The 16,334-nt window shown below is 40.6% G+C and overlaps 1 protein-coding gene across 2 annotated transcripts in view; it reads left to right on the top strand.

Moving 5' to 3' along the window:
• npy2rl (neuropeptide Y receptor Y2, like) overlaps positions 1-15,719 on the top strand; it is a 54,098-nt gene extending 38,379 nt beyond the window's left edge. For both annotated transcript variants that reach the window (XM_007568067.2, XM_016679695.1), the window contains 3 exons: positions 5,969-6,134; positions 11,836-11,989; positions 13,196-15,719. In XM_007568067.2, coding sequence (XP_007568129.1) covers positions 5,969-6,134; positions 11,836-11,989; positions 13,196-13,771 — 896 coding nt within the window. In that variant the 3' untranslated portion in view covers positions 13,772-15,719. The remainder of the gene's footprint in view (positions 1-5,968; positions 6,135-11,835; positions 11,990-13,195) is intronic.
• The last annotated feature ends 615 nt before the right edge of the window (positions 15,720-16,334 follow it).

The following is a 16,334-nucleotide window of genomic DNA, read 5'->3' as shown; positions in this document are numbered from 1 at the left end:
AACCGTAATGGAGAAGAAGTGGCAGACGTCCATTTTGTACTTTTTCAGCACTTCTTGCATAATGACAAAAGGCAACAATGCTGCTGAGAGGTACATAATGTGAACGAGGCCGTGAGCCTTTTGTGCCACAGGCCCGGTTTCAGAGGACGATCCCAGAAGTGGGGCTGAAGCAACGACTGCAGGGTTGAGTTTGAAATGGAAATCAGTCCAGTGCACGGCTGTCAAATGAACCTGAACAAATGATGCCATTTCACCTGCTATCACAAGGCTGAAGTATTAAAACAACTGGCACTTCTTGCCTTTCATTTTTCTTCTGAGAGCTGAATAGGAAGGAGGAAAAAGGAGACGTTTGAAAAGCAGCAGCAGAGGCAACATCTGAAGGAATGAAGGGAGAAATACGACTCAGTGAAAGTCAACAACTGCTTTATAGACTGGAGTCATCTGAGGCTCTGCACAGAAAACGGTTGATTTAGCAGATCGTTCGCCCGTCCAGGCCTGTTTTGGTAAAAAGACTGAAAAGTTTGAAATGACGTGTAGGAACCTTCTGCTCTGGAAACGCTGCCTCCTCAGGAGAACTAACTCGTTTTTTAACCTGTGAAAATCTGCTGATGCACGTTTGAAAAGTTTAACCTTGAATATTTCTGTTTATCTATGAGGCGTATATTTAGCACCCCGATAACTAAGGCAGACGGATCCCAGCACTTTGTTTCTGACCCTCAGATCTGCTCTTCCTTAAAACAAGGATCAACTTCTGGAGTAAATCTGTCCAGCCCAGCATTTGGCATTTTATCAAATTATAAGAATGATGGAGGATGAAGGAGACTTATTTGGGTTTGGCTCAGTGATGAAACTAGCGCTTCCTGCTGGGACTTTGATTTGAGCTCAGCTTGTGTTTTTGAGTTTTTCTCAGTTTATTTGGTGGCAGGTTGGATTCTTTTGAACTGCTGCCGTTTGATGTTGCTGGTTCTGTTTTGGAGGTTTCAGCTCATGCAGCCCCAAATATTCATCTGATTTGTTTGTTCAGCTTGTGGAGAAATTGACGTGAAGAGTCCCTTCCTGCCGTCCTCTGTGGAAGTAAACACGCCGTTAGAGGAGCTTTCTGTCAGCCAGACACACGACTTGATTTGTTGTTGCTGCTAAAAGTTTCTGGATGAAGCTGAAGGAACATCATGCTCCGTCTGATCTACTTTTATTTGACAGAGTCTTGGTTTTTCTTTTCAGCTGAAGGTTAAATAAGGAACATGAAACAGAGAGAAAGGTTCACATATTCAAAAGATTCCTTTCTGTCATGACTTAGGAAGCCTGGACACAGAGCAGATGCTTCTTCTTCTTTAAATCAATAAAAGTTTTGCATTTATAGTCGACATCTGCTGCTGCTGCTTCCTCCTGTACTGTAACGCACCTGCCTGGCAAAAAGAGTCAAACATTTTGATTATGGCTTCCTTTGTTGTGACAATGCCACGTTTTTTCTGCCCAGAGTTGCAGCAATCTTTCACAAAGCTCTTGTGCTGGATTGTTACTCCTGGAGTAATTTTCGGTAGTTTGGTGGCTCCTGGGAAGGTTGAATGTTTTCTTTATTTGTAGATAAAAGCTCTCAGAGTTGGTCAGTCGAGTCCAAATCTTCAAAAATCGCAGTGTAACTTTTTCCATCCTGATAAAAAATGTTTCTGTCCTTCTTCTTTGTGATTTTTTTTATTTTATTTTATGAAGTAGAACCAAAACATGTAATATCAGGTTAGTTTGGATCTCCTATGTAAAGTTTTTCCTGATACTACAATTGATTTAGTTTGAAAAATACAAGTGAGCCAAAAAAATGCAAAACCAGAAAATACCTTTTCACCAGTTGCTAGTTATAAATGTGAAATGTGTTTCCTCATAAGGTGTTTGTGTTATTAGGCTGATTTTTCCTCTCCATCCTGGTTTGTCTCTTCTAATTTCTTGGTTTCTCTCCTCCTGCTGTTTCCATCAGTCTTCGCCTCGAGGCGCCGCATTAAAAACAGGGGAAGCCAAACTGCAGCCGACTCGGTGCAGAGCTTCGGTTCTGGTCTAATCCGCCCCGACAGAATGCGCTTATCGAAAACTTAGTCATCTAAAGTCCTTGTGTTCTGCAGGGTTTGACCCGACCCGCCTTGTGGAGAAGCGGTTTCACTGGACCTTCTGAACCGCAGATTTAATGTCTCGTCAGAGGAAAAGTTCAGCTGCAGCTGCTGTTACTGATGAGAAAGGAGTCTGAACGAGTCCTGATGCTGTGAATCTGTAGCGTCTTCAGAAACATCTGTTTCTGTTTGTTTGTGCCTTTAAATGCTGAATTTACTTTGGACCAGACGTCGTATGTTTTCAGTTTACAGCAGCGTTTTTCAACCTTTTTTGAGCCAAGGTACATTGTTTTAATTGAAAAAATCTGGAGGCACACCACCAACCAAAAATGTAAACAAAGATACTCTGACTATATATTACATATATAGTCATTCTGATCAAAGTGTCTTGAATAGGAATCAAATAAACACAAACATTTATTTTGATCATATTTTACATTTCTTATTTCAAATTGCACGTAACATGTCCCCTTCAGAAATACACCTGAACACCTGAACAGCCACAACACTGTCCAGTCCTAATTCTCCTGTTTTAATGTAAAATGCTCTGTACCTACTGCCATCTAGTGGTAAGAAAATTACATGATTACGCCACTAGTCACTACCACAGCAAAGACACTCAAAGATGGCATCATTTGCAGATAATTAATTCGTTTTCAAAAAAAATCTTTTAAGACCAATTACCGTATTTTCCGGACTACGAGCGCACCATGCTATAAACCGTATGTTCAAATTTTTTGAAACTCCCCCTGGAAACTTACAGAAACTTACATACATCAGCCGCACCGGGCTGCAGGCCGCTGGTATCTCTGCCGCTCTCTGTTTCCCATAAGGACCCAGCAGAGGGCAGCAGAGAGCTGCGTCCTAATAACTGCTGGATATATTAAGGACGCAGTTCTCCGTCTCCAAATCCGGTTTTGATCACGCCGAGTTTACGTGCAGCGGCTTTATTTCCCTCCTGTGCTGTCAGATCGACACTCCTCAACTTAGAAGCTGCATCATACGAGTTTGAAAACATTTATCCGTCGTGCTGCTAGCATGTGGTTGTTCTAAATGAAAATCAGTGCGTTCTTCTTTGATTTACAATTTTGACTTCCAATGATTCACTTCCTGCTAGAGAGCCCCCTGGTGGTTGAAGAAAAATCCACAGAAAAGCCGCACCGGGCTACAAGCCGCATGGTTCAAAGTTTAGGACAAAAGTAGCAGCTCACAGACATCCACATCTTTAAAAACGTCTCATGACGTGAAGCTGAATGAATAGAGCAGCACTTTGCACCAGTCTGATGGTTTAATAACCTAAATAACAGATAAATAAAACAATATCTGTGTTGCTTTCAGATTGAAAATGTTTATTTTGTCAGTTATATGTCTTTTGATTAAAATATGATCGATTGCAATTAATTACAGATTCTGCAATTAACTCCATTACTACAAAGTCCAGTCTCACTGTCTCCAACACTGGACGAAGACACGGAGACAAATGGACAGGATGGACTTCAGGACCAGTGGTGAATTAAAACTCGGAGCGCTCAGCTGTTGTCTCCATAGCAACACTGAGTTTTTGTCTTGTCCGCTTCGTCTTCCAGCTAATCTTTTTGCTTCCCAGTATCGGGATTATTTTAAAACATATCCAAGAGGATTACTTTCATGGCTTAAAACATAAGAGCAGCGTATGGACTGGACCGCTGGACCGGGCTGCACTCAGTTACAGGAACCGAGGAAAATCTGAAGTTTGCATCATTGAGTCATGAGCTGATTGTTGGTTTGGGCTGCAGATGATGTTTGGCTTCATGGGGGCTTCAGAGGTCATGTGACCTGCTGTCTCTGGGCAGATGGTGTCACGGTTCCCCGGCCGAGTCGGGCTGGACTCTGAGGCCCGGTTCTGCCTCTGCGCGTCCTCAGCTGACTCAACAACAATCTCTGGATCGTGACATAAGAGCAGGCCTGAAGGAGCGTCATGATAAATAAAGATCAGGGGGGAAATAATTTGGGATTTAAAAGCACAACAGACAAATTCAACCTGATGTGGAATAAAACCACATCAGCTTAAAGGATTTGGCTGTTTTAACTTTGCCTGTTTGGAAATAACAGGAAACTGCTTTGTTTTTGTTTTTTGTGGTGATTTGGGTCCATTTCAGTTACATTCCTGTTCAAACATTTAAAGTTGTGACCTACTATATCCACATTGAAATAAGAATGTTGCGTCATCCGACTCACACTTCTTCCTCTTCATGGAGGCTCATAAATCTTTAACGAGCGTTTCTATTTATCTGAAAAAACGAGTCTGCGTCTCGGATTTAAGCGCTTGAGAAATGATTCGTTTGGCTTGTTGAGCTGCGTTGGCCTCGTTGTTACCAGGATGGATGCAGTTTGCGTAGCGATCAGAGCAATCATCCTCGCCCAGCTGAAACGATTAATTATCCGCCATGAAGGAAAGATGCAAATCCCAGAGAGGTCTGGTGGAGGATTGATGCTCAGCGACTTCTGCTGCTCTTTCAGAAAACATTAACTGGAGGAGGATGAGAGACGTTTCCAATGACGGCAAGATGAGCTACTTCAGAGCAGAATGTCTGATTATGCTTTGTAAACTATTTAGATATCTGATCCTTCCCAAATCAGACAGAATTAGACTAATGGCTGCTAGCCGGCCTTTTGTCCATTGAGCTTTGCTCGAAGAGCTGCAGCAACCAGGAGGGATCAAATCCATGAAGGCAGTAAAGCAGCCAGAGGCTAATAAAGATACTTTTACACTGTAGTAGAAAACATTTCTGACAGCCGTTCAGACTGCAGTAAGAATCCTAAAAGTTAAAGTTCATGACAATAGATGCATACTGAACCAGTGATACTATCTGAATGAATAAATGTGACTGAGCTGCTTTTCTGCTCCTCCAGCTGCTCCTGGTTCCATCACTGGAGCAGCAACGTTCTCTGATTTGTTCATTGTTTTGTTGGTTGATAGATTCCATGTTTGGACATTTACTCTCTGGTTTTGGATGCTGTGGAGCTGGAAGGATTTTTCCTCTTACATTTTTACTTTTGGATGGTTGTTGTGATGTGTAACCGTGGCAACACGGCATTGTTTTTACAACTGGGAGCAGCTAATTAGGTTCTCAACAGCTTAGATAATACCCCAAATACAGCCCTGGATCTCAGAGGAGTTAAAATGAGGCTTCAGCAGGAAAACAGAACATTTCCTTCACTCCAGAGTCTCTGCCAGGTTTTCTAACCATAAGACCAGATGGAGATTTGAAGAGGAGCAGCAAAAACAAATGAGGTGGATTAGCAGAGCTTGAGAACAAATGATGGTGGCATCCAGGAACATCGTCTCTGCTGCCTGGATATTGAGCTGTTATCATGTCAAGAGCCAGAGACTGTCGCACAGCAAGTCTTCAGTCAGAGGTTACTTCAGATTCACTGTAGGACTGACTGCTACTGGAGAGTTTTCCTGCATCACCAGAACGACTGGAGGAAGATACGTGGATGATATCAGATATTTTTTAGCCTAAAATATGTCAGAATTGAATTTTCTGACAAAAAACATCAGTGTTATCCAAGTCTAATGAAATGTAATCTTTCCTTATGATTATTTTAGCTGCATTAACATCAGAACCGACCCGTTGGGCCACCAGTAAGACACCTGGAGGAGTGATGATCTGAGCTGGTCCAGCAGCAGTGAACTCGTCTGAAGTTCTGCAGAGTTAAATATGAGTCTGTTTACCAAACCGGGTCAACAGAACTATGATCACAGCAGCAGATCCACAACAGACTGACTGATCGAGATGCCATGTTGACCTAGTCAAAGTCCAGATCCTGTGGTTCTGTGCTGTTTTGTGACTGAACTAACGGTGGACCTGTGTGTTCTGGTCCTGCAGCCGACCTGCTGGTCAACACGCTGTGCCTGCCCTTCACGCTGGTCTACACGCTGCAGGGCGAGTGGAAGTTCGGCAGCACGCTCTGCTTCCTGCTGCCCTACGCCCAGGTCCTCGCCGTGCACGTCTCCACGGTGACGCTCAACGTCATCGCCCTGGACCGCCACAGGTGGGTGGAGCTTAAAGCATCAGTCAGACGTCGTCGTCTGCTTTGGTTTTAAAATTATTCTTCAAACCTTTATGCCTAATTCAGACCTGAAAACCTCCAAAGGTTCAATAAACCTGTTCATTGATTTTAGATCAATTATCTAAAATCATGGAGTGAATTCTCCATCGTCTCGCAGATCAGATGATTAGAATAAAATCCACTTTTTGAAAATACCTTATGTCTTTTGTAGAAAAGAAAAGAATGATTTTTTTTTTAAATCTAGAAAATTATATTAAAATCTGATCTGGTATGAAACAAATATAGATACATTTATTTTCAGAATTTTACTTTTAATAATAATTTTATTTAAGTTATTTTTCATTTTAAAAACAGAGGTGAAACATAAATATTTTGAATTTCATCGTTTTTCCTGGTTGTCGTCTGCATTCCTTCGTCTGATTGGCTGAACTCTGGTCACAATAATAAATTATTCAGAACAGCAGGAAACCTGGAAACATATTTTACTCATTTTGACTTAAAAATCTGAACAAGATCTGATTTTCATAATTTAAATCTGTTCTACCTTATGGAGGATTTTGACCTGCCGGACATGTGGAGCGCTGCAGGCTGCATGATTTGCATCCAGAGTTAAATTTTAATCCTGGAAACAGCAAAGGATTAAACTTTAAACACTGTTATATTACATTTAGTCCATTGAGATTCTCCTGAGGGCCTCGGCAGTGTCATGACGAGTTTTCTTCTCTTCTTTCTGGTCGGGAGAAATCCCTGGTGTTCCTGTTTCTGAGTCAGGCCTTACTTACATTTTTATGAGATATATGCATATTATTCTTTGTTTTCTTTTGTTTTTTCACATATTTCTTCTTTTCATCTTGTATGATTTGCTAGTTTTACTTTTCTCTATTTCCTTGCTGTGATATTTAGAACATAACCACAAATAAAAGTTTTATTAATAAGCATGTAGACTGAGAAAATGGACAGATATTGGCAGAGATTCAACCAGTAAATGAAAATCCTGCTAGATGTAATCTGAAGTTTACTCAAATTAGGTTTTATAACATCATATTTTGTTGAATTAATGTGTTAAATATTCTTAAATTCATTCAGTTTTTTGCAGTTTTGAGTTCTGCTCAATAAAAGTGGCGCTTCTGAAGGGTTTAGTCTCACATCCATTACATTCCTTATGTTTTTAAATCTCCATCATCAGTTAAAACCAGATTTACATGCATTGCATTAAAACACAACTTCTTGCTTTTCTAGGAAACTATGAGAATTAAAAGTATTTGTATTCTGAGTAACTTGAGACATATTTTTGTTTTATATTTTACTTTCTTCATCTGGCAGAATTGCCTTTTAAGTGGCATAATAGGTAAAAAGAGAAGTAATTTAACTTAATTAAGTTGGTTTGGCTTTTTTAACACAAAGCTATTGAGTTCTGTTTTATTGGATTGAGATCGGGAAAATAAAAACATTCTAGTTCTATTTAATTTGAGCCTGTATTTAGTGTGGCTGCTTGTTTGGAAGAAAAATGCTTTGAACTGAATAAAATGGATTCGGTTTAGTTGGCTGGGACGTTGTTCGTTCCCAGCGATGCTGCAGAAGGTTCACCAGCTGGCCAAGAAACGCTTCTGATGCACAGCCCATTAACTTTCTCTAATTCTTAATCAAAACATATTTTAACGATTTGCGTGCAGAATGATTTAAATCTGTCCAAAAATGGAAGCTTTTCTCTTGTGTGACCATATGCTGTGGATGTCCAGCACCTGCTCCACCAGCCGAATCGTTTCTGTTGAGCTTTAAACCGTTTCCAGCTCCGGAGGCCAGAGGAAACTTTTAATCTCACCTTTGCACAGGTTAAACTCTGGCCACTGCTCAGGTGTTGTCGCGCGTTTGTGCTTCAGCTTTGGCTCCAAAGGGAGCGGCGCTAGCTTTTAATCCTCAGCAAACAGATGGCTGCCAGAAGACCGCAGAGGTGCACTTGGCTGACGAACGGTGCGTTCACCGAATATAAATAAAAAGAAAGACAGAAAAAGAGCGGCGGAGACGATTACGACTCCGGGTGTTAATCTTTACTGCTCACTGGAGGCAACAACTAAAAATCAGGACAACAAAGTCAGTTTGTCTTTGTTTCACCTCCAAAATAAGCAGCAGCCGGACACGTTTACTGAAGGGTTCAGGCTTTGATTTTGTTGCCTTTAGATCCAGTCCAGCAGTTTAATAATTTAATGACTGGAAATTCTTGAGCATTTTCACAGAATGAGACTTTGTCACCTCAGACTAAAAGACTTTCTGATGGCATTGAATTGATCCAGTTAGGCTGTTAATCAGGCAGATTAAACGAGTTTTCTCAGTCAGGCGGTTAATTAGCCATCAGAGGGAGGAGCTGCCATGTTGGCTTCAGTTTACCTGCTGCACTCTCTCTCTCGCCTCGGGGGACGGCATAACCAGGGTTGTTGTTGGATTTCTTCCCAAATTACCGACACAGAAAACTCAAACTGGGACGAAATGTTTTGTTTTCTCACTTTGTGGGATTTTAAATGATTGTGTCAGCAGTTGGTTCTGAGTAATATGACAAAGAGGCTGATTGACTGAAATGACCTGAAAGATCGCTGGGAATCGTTTACTTAAATGTATCTGCTTGACATTATTTTGTCAAAATAAAGTATATTAAAGCAGCAAATGTTGAAGTTTGTTCCTGCTTTAGACTTCTGCAGCATTGTGATGAAGTTATCTAATGGATTTAATTTGTTTTTGCTTTCTGACCCATTTAAATATGACAGATTATAAAAATATACCAGATAGAAACAAGATTCAGCTCTGATTTCATTTAATAAGCCAAAATCAACCAGGACTTATATGAAAAACTCAAATCTGAAAACTAATTTTTAAGTTTCCTGAGATTGGGGCATCATTTGGGCCTTTTAAAGATCTTTTAGCCTACTTCATGTTGTCAGACAGGTACTATCAAAGAGATCTGATCTTGAAATTGTTTATGTTTCAATAAGGAGCAGTGGTGAGAACGTGAACCAAAATGTTAGCTGCATTAACTGTAAAGCACTAATCATAAATATTAGTTCTGCTAAAGCTGAAGCGAAACACAGTATTTAGTAGAAGCTAATGCTAAATTGCTAACTTCAATTCATATCTGCTATAGAAAACCTACAAACCTCGAGCACCAATTTAATTTTGTTCTGTTCTTCTTTGCTGTCCAGTTAATTGGGGAAGAGGAGAGAAAAGATGAGGACATACTTCAAAATAAGAGCATAAGTAGAAATGGAATAAATCTTAACTGACAACTAAAACTTCAACAATGATGTCGAACTTTTACAAAAACAGCCAAGTAATTGAGAGGTTTTCAAATTTATCTGTGAAAATTGTTGTAGAGGAAATGAAGTGCGCTTTTCAAAGCTAGCAAAAGCACTAAATGAAAAATTAGCGCTGCTATTAGCGCATTAGCAGAAAGAAGCACCACTGCAAAGGAAGAAGCTTTTACTGATCACAGGATGATTTTGGAGTCTTTGTCCCTTTTATGAATGAATGAATGAATTTATTAATTATCACTTACATTAGTACAAAAATTCAAAAACAACAGGGGTAGAAAAAATGTCCCTGTTGTTTGACGGTTCAGGTCGTTGTCATGGTTACGGTTCAGGTCGTTGTCGTGGTTACCCTTCAGGTCGTTGTCATGGTGAATTGAGACCTGGCCAGTCTTGATGTTTTCCAGTTGTTAACATGTTTTTCTTCCAGGATTGTTCTTTAATTTATAACTTATAAAAATACCAAACTGTTAATCCAAGCAGGCATCAGTTCACTGAAATGCGTCCAATCGTCTTCCCATTACCGGATTTCCTGTTGGTTTTCCATTACATGTCATGGAGTCACGATTCCAGCTGTGAGTGGAACTGAGTTGCATTAAAGTCCTTCATTAGCTTTTCACCTGCACCTCTTCATCTGCTCTTTATGTATGCATCAGAGTCCCAACCTTTCGCAGAAACGCTGACAGTGAATGACTTGGCATTCCTGATGAGGCTGCAGCTGGAATCACATCATCAGCTCAGACCTGCAGCTCTGGCTCAATATAATGATATAGTAATATTTTTTAATAGTTGAGCTTCATTAGTTTTCCCAAGTTGGTGATAATTGGAGTCTGCAGGACGATCTGAGCTTAAGTGGAAAGGGTTTTGGCTGAATGAGGAAAAATGTTACATTTAGAGATTAAAGTTGATATTTTAGAAACCTTGTTATAGATGTGACTGTTACTGTTGGTCATATAAATTACCTTCTAACCAGACTAATGATCTTTTGGCAAAATTAAAGTTTCAATGAGTCACAAAAAGCTGATTAACTGACTGAATGAACACTAACTATCCCCAACAAACACTGCCAACTGGACTCCTCTAAAATGGGTTGAGAACCGTCCAACACAAAACTAAAAACTGGAAGGAAAGAGGGGAACCATTTTCTTACTGGAAACTCTGTGATCGGTGATCAGTAATTGATTTCCTCAGGCGTCTTTAACCTCCTCTATCTGCTGAATTAAAGTCTGTAAAGACGTGAAAATTCACATTTTCAACCACCACATATTTCTTCCAATGGCTTTGATAGGACTTATGGTTTTTTACACTGTGACTGAGGTTTGAACTTTGAAAACAACTGCACCAGAAAAGGCAGAAGTCTCCATGGCAACCAGTGACTCAGCAGCTGGAGTCTGCTTCTTCTGGAACAGCCTTGCTGATGGTTCGTGGGCGCCCCTAGTGGTTCGCGAGGTACTGCATGTAAACGACCGTTTATTTGCCGTGACGTCAGCTCAAAGCGCGACGCTACAGCTAGCTTACCAAAGGATTGTATTAAAAAAATAATAATGGATAAATGGCTTCCACACCGGTGGAAAGAAAACAACAGCAGAAATATTTATATGATCAGAGGAAGCTGAGTCAGACCTGCTGTACTGAAACTAGTCTCAGTTGGTGAGAACTGATCTGATTTTTAGGAGTTTGCTCGCTAATGATGCTCTGCTAGCACGTCAACAGCTACTATTATTTTTATTTAATTAGAAATTATTTGATTGGCAAATAAATACCTTAGGTAGAAATGGGTGGATCATTTTTAGCTCAGAAGATGATTTTTATTTCTGCCAAATCAAGTCAAGTCTATTTTTCTTTAACTGTGTTTCTAAATTACAAGTAAATTGTTATTACTGCACACAACCCTTGGAAATAAAGAACTTATTTTTTGTTCCATGTACTTGACATCATTGAAATCTTAGAATCCATATTATTAATTTCAGGTTATGTGGTTCTGAGTGTTTGTTGAAAGGGTTAAGATTGTGGAACATGAAGAAAGTTGATGTTCCATCATTTTGATCTGACATCTTCTGGTCTTCGTTGTGCTTTAAATAAAACCACACAGTGAGTTGTGAGCTGTTCCTGGGCTCCGCTCTGGATTATAAAACCGCTGGGATGCATTTTAAATAACAAACTGCTCCCACAGAGACATCAGCCTGAATAATCCATACCGCTTTTGTTGCTGCTCTCCCGGTGCGGGCCGGAGGTTAAGTGACAACATTACAAGGGTGGAGCGCTTTCCTGCTGCTTGTTCATGAAATTCCTATCAGCTCCAGCATCCATTATTAATCTGAGGCCATCATTAGTGTCAGTGTGTGTTTTACAAGCTGGACTCAGCCCTGTGTGTGTGTGTGTTTCAGGTGCATCGTGTACCACCTGGAGACCAGGATGAGGAAGGATGTGTGCTTCGGGGTGATAGCGCTGACCTGGGTGCTGAGCGCCGTGCTGGCCAGCCCCATGGCCATCTTCAGAGAGTACGGCTCGTTTGTGCTGGACCCGGGCCACACCTTACAGGTACCGTCAGCCCAGGAGGGCAGAGGGTTTACTCAGTAAACTGTAGCCGTACAAGAAAAGACTCAAGCTCTGAGTAACTGATCAAATCATTTAATATTTAAAAATTACATCATCAGACAGACCAACATGTAAGACATGCGTGTAACAAAAAAAATTACAAAATCAGGCAAAAGAAAATGTTTCCAAATCAGTTTCTATCAATAAAAAAGTTAAGAAACTTTAACAAAAACTGCAGCTGTGTGTCTGTGTGGTGAGTTTTTGGTTAAAACATGTTTGTTCTTCATTCAGTGGGTAGAAAATCCAGTAATTTAACTCAAGTAAGAGCAGAAATACTTCAGAGTTAAATGACTCAAGTAAAAGAAAAAGGTGCAGCGTAGTAAAAATACTCCTAAAAGTAAATAAAAAAAGTTACTGAAGTAAATGTAATTGAGTAAATTTAACTAGTTACTATCCAACTCTGCCAGTGATTCCCCTCACACACACACACACACACACACACACACACACACGCTTAAGCAGCAAACATTTCCCCTCAACCCTGTGCTTTGATCCTGCTGCTCCTTCTCTTCCTCCGTTTCTCCCTTTCTGACTTTTTCTCCTCTTCTCAGCTGCTGCCTCCTTTTGTCTCGCTTTTATCTTTTTTACCGTGGATTTCTGCACTTAGCGTAATTCCTGCACCTGGATGCTGCAGAGCATCACTTTTTCACGTTTTCCTTTCATCTTCCTGGAAAAAGGAACTGCCGTGTGTCACTTTCCTCATCAAAGTGTGAAATATGTAACGATCGTAGCAGCTGCACAGAGCGGCTTGATTAGGAATGAGAATCTCTATCAAACCTTCATTTCTGTATATTCTCCTGCCAAACAGACGGACATTCTTTGGTTTTCATCTACATTATCAACACTTTTTGAACATCTTTTATGCTTTTAATACTCAGATATTTGTCAAAAATGTCTCTGTTGGTTTTCACTGAAACAAAGTGACAAAGACCAGGGACACGAGTCTGTTAGGCTTAGAAGGAACTTTAAAACTTTTCTAATTTTTTTACATTGTTTACCACAAGTATTCAGAAGTTCACCAAAGATTTAAAAAACCTAGAATGTCTAAATGATGTCAAATGAAGTGTTTTGCTTCTCCAGACTTTGCTACAGATTTTTCCTGTTTGTCTTTGAACCTTCTGAACTGAACGTGTGGTTCTGTTTCCTCAGTTCTGTCGGGAGAAGTGGCCCGGTAAAGGAACGGACGGCACGCTCTACAGCATCTCCATGCTGATCCTGCAGTACTTCCTGCCGCTGTCCATCATCTCCTTCGCCTACGCCCGCATCTGGTCCAAGCTGCGCGGCCACGTCAGCCCGGCGGAGAGCGGCGTCAACAGCAGCGCCAGCTCCGAGCGACACCGCCGCCGCCGCAAGACCACCAAGATGCTGGTGACCATGGTGGTGGTGTTCGCCGTCTGCTGGCTGCCCATCCACGCCTTCCAGCTGGCCACCGACATCGACAGCTCCGTGCTGGACATGCGCGACTACCGCCTGCTCTACACCATCTTCCACGTCATCGCCATGTGCTCCACCTTCGCCAACCCGCTGCTGTACGGCTGGATGAACCGCAACTACCGCGCCGCCTTCCTCGCCGTCTTTAAGTGTCGCAGGGACCGCGGGCGGGGCGGCCGGCTGGACAGCATCCACCCCGTCGGCGGCGGGGCAGCCGGCGCGGCGAGGGCCAAGAAGATCGTCCTGGAGACGCAGGACCCGGTCTCCACGCACCTGAACGCCACCGACGTGTGACGACCGCTCGCTGGAGGACGGAGGAGAAACGGACGGAGATGATGGAGGGAGTTCCTCAAGCCGGGGAGGACGAGGGATTAGAAGATTTTATTATCTGGAAACAGAGGAGGACATGGAAATGATGGAGGATTAGAGAGACAGAAGAACAGAGAGTGAATGAATGACTCCGAGTTGTGGAACAACTGAAGCGGCGTCTCTTTGAAGACGTGACCTCGACATGATGGAGAACTCCCAAACGACGAGGAGGAGGAGGAGGAAGAGGAGGAGGAGGAGGAAGAGGCGTCCTCTGGGGCGTCGGTTCAAGTCAAATTCATCTCCATCAGACAAGATCATGAGTGAAACAGTTCAGCTTGGTGATGCATTCTGGGAACAGGGCTGAACTCTGCCTGTGAAGCATTCATTTAACCTCGAGTGGCTTATTAAAGTCCCGCAGCAACCAGGCTGCTTCCCGCCGCAGGAGGAAACACGAATCTCTGCGCTTGATACGTGAAAGCTGGTCAAATTTAGACGGATTACGTTGAGGGAGAAGGGTTTTGGTTTTTAGACGGAGGAGGAGAAACAAAAGGTTTGTGTCATTTAGAAAAATGTGTTTTGCATCAAATGAGCTGGAAACGATCCCTGCTTTCCGCCAACACATGAATGTTCAACCAGACTGTCGCTTACGCGGCTGATCCAGTCGCAGCTTCGTTATTTTTGATAAAATGTTTTGCTAATTTCTGCTGTAAATTTGTGATTCGGTCCGGCTTGTTAAAGAAACGTGAGCGCCGGAGTGTTTTTTATTATTTCCAGTTTTTGAAAAGGTTTGTGCTTTTGGTGCAGAGCTGATTGATATGCATGGCTGGCCGACCCTCATGTGGCCGAGACGCAGGCAGCTGGATGAGGGACAGGAAGCAACCAAACGTCTCTGATCTTACACGATCATTTCTGTCCATTTTCAGTTATTTTTTCTACTTCCTGTTTTGATCCTGCGGTTGAAGCATTCAGGTGAGGCAGAGGAACAACATTTTGTTTTTTTCCCCAACACACCTACATGGTTGGACAATATTATCCTCTTGCATTCTCTGCAGCTTATTGATATTTTTCCCGTTGCATCGATCAAGAACTCCTGATTTGCAACATTTCAAAATAACGTCTGATCAGTTTTCTATTTATTCCAAGAAAATATTAAAGTAGTGTCAGGATGTGTAAGAAATCTTTAAATAGGTTTGTTTTATTTTATGTAGTAATTTCTTGCACTGAAAAGTCCCTTTAAAAGAGAAGCAGGCCCGCAGCATCACACATCCTCCACCCTGCTGAGCAGTGGGTATGAATACGAGTTAAATTAGCTTTTTGTTTCAAAGCTGACGTGTTTTTTGAAAATATTTCACCAGTTAAAGTTTCTAACTTGGCAGAAATTACACCCACAAGAACAACTAAAATAAATTATTTCAGAAAATAGTAACACAAATATGTAAATAATCTCAGATGCAGATATTTTTTTGAAACACCACAAAGTATTAAAATAATAAAAATATTTTTATCGATCCAGGTTCTTGGCCATCATTATATCTACAAGCACAGATAAATTATTGCAAAAAAAAAAGAGATTAAATTAAAAAAAAAAAAATCTTAATATCAAGATAGATGATAATGTAAAATATTAACGAATGTGACCTTCATTCGTTTGTTCAGACGAGACGTCGGGAGGATTTTAATGGGTTTGAATCCAACCTGCTGTGTGACGATGAGGATGATGAGGATGATGAGGATGTTTTCCTTAACGGTCTTCATCACTGCTGAACACAGAAACACGGCTCCCTGCCTGAGTTTTAATCTCTAAATGGCTCCATTGTTCCAAATGTTAACAGACGGATTTAATTATGAGTTGAAGCGTTAATTGCTTCATTCATCATGAATGGATGTAAAATAGAAACATGAATGAGTGAAATCAGCGTTTCAGGAGATAAACTAATCAGAAACAGAAAAGGGAAATAAAAGAAAAGTTCAGGCGACCAGAACAAAAGAGAAAAAATCTGATTTTCCTGAACTCGTCTTTTCATTTTCACTCCTTTGTGTTTTAGAAATTATTTTTATGGAAAGTAAAGAGTCTTCTTGGCTGAAATAATTATACTGTACCACAAAGTGCTTTAGTTTAAAATTTACTTTTAAAAAAATAAAACAATTTTCTTTTTTAATTTAATAAAATAAAAAGTTTTTACATTTTTTGCTCATTTTTAGTTCCTTGAGCCTTTGATGTTACATTATCTTTTTAATATATTGTTTTTTTGGAATACTTTAAAGCACAATTTCACAGAAAAAGGAGGAAACCCTGTGGGGACATTAATATTTACTATGAATATTATTAAAAAATAATTTCAAAAGAGACTGCCAAAGCATTTACTTATACTCTATGTAATGTTTAGATGATTTATTACTGCAAAATGCAAAAAAAAATATTTCCCAGATATAAACTATCTTTAGAAAAAATCTAAAAATCTCATCAACCATTTATAGAAATAATTATGTTTGGATTTTTTGTTTCCTTTTTCCTAATTGTCTCTAAAATGTTAAATAAAAGTTAAAG

Source organism: Poecilia formosa, unplaced genomic scaffold (assembly GCF_000485575.1).
Source record: "Poecilia formosa unplaced genomic scaffold, Poecilia_formosa-5.1.2 Scaffold217, whole genome shotgun sequence".
Taxonomy (NCBI): Eukaryota; Metazoa; Chordata; class Actinopteri; order Cyprinodontiformes; family Poeciliidae; genus Poecilia; species Poecilia formosa.
The sequence above is the reverse complement of the archived record's forward strand: the minus strand, read 5'-3'. Positions and strand labels throughout refer to the sequence as shown.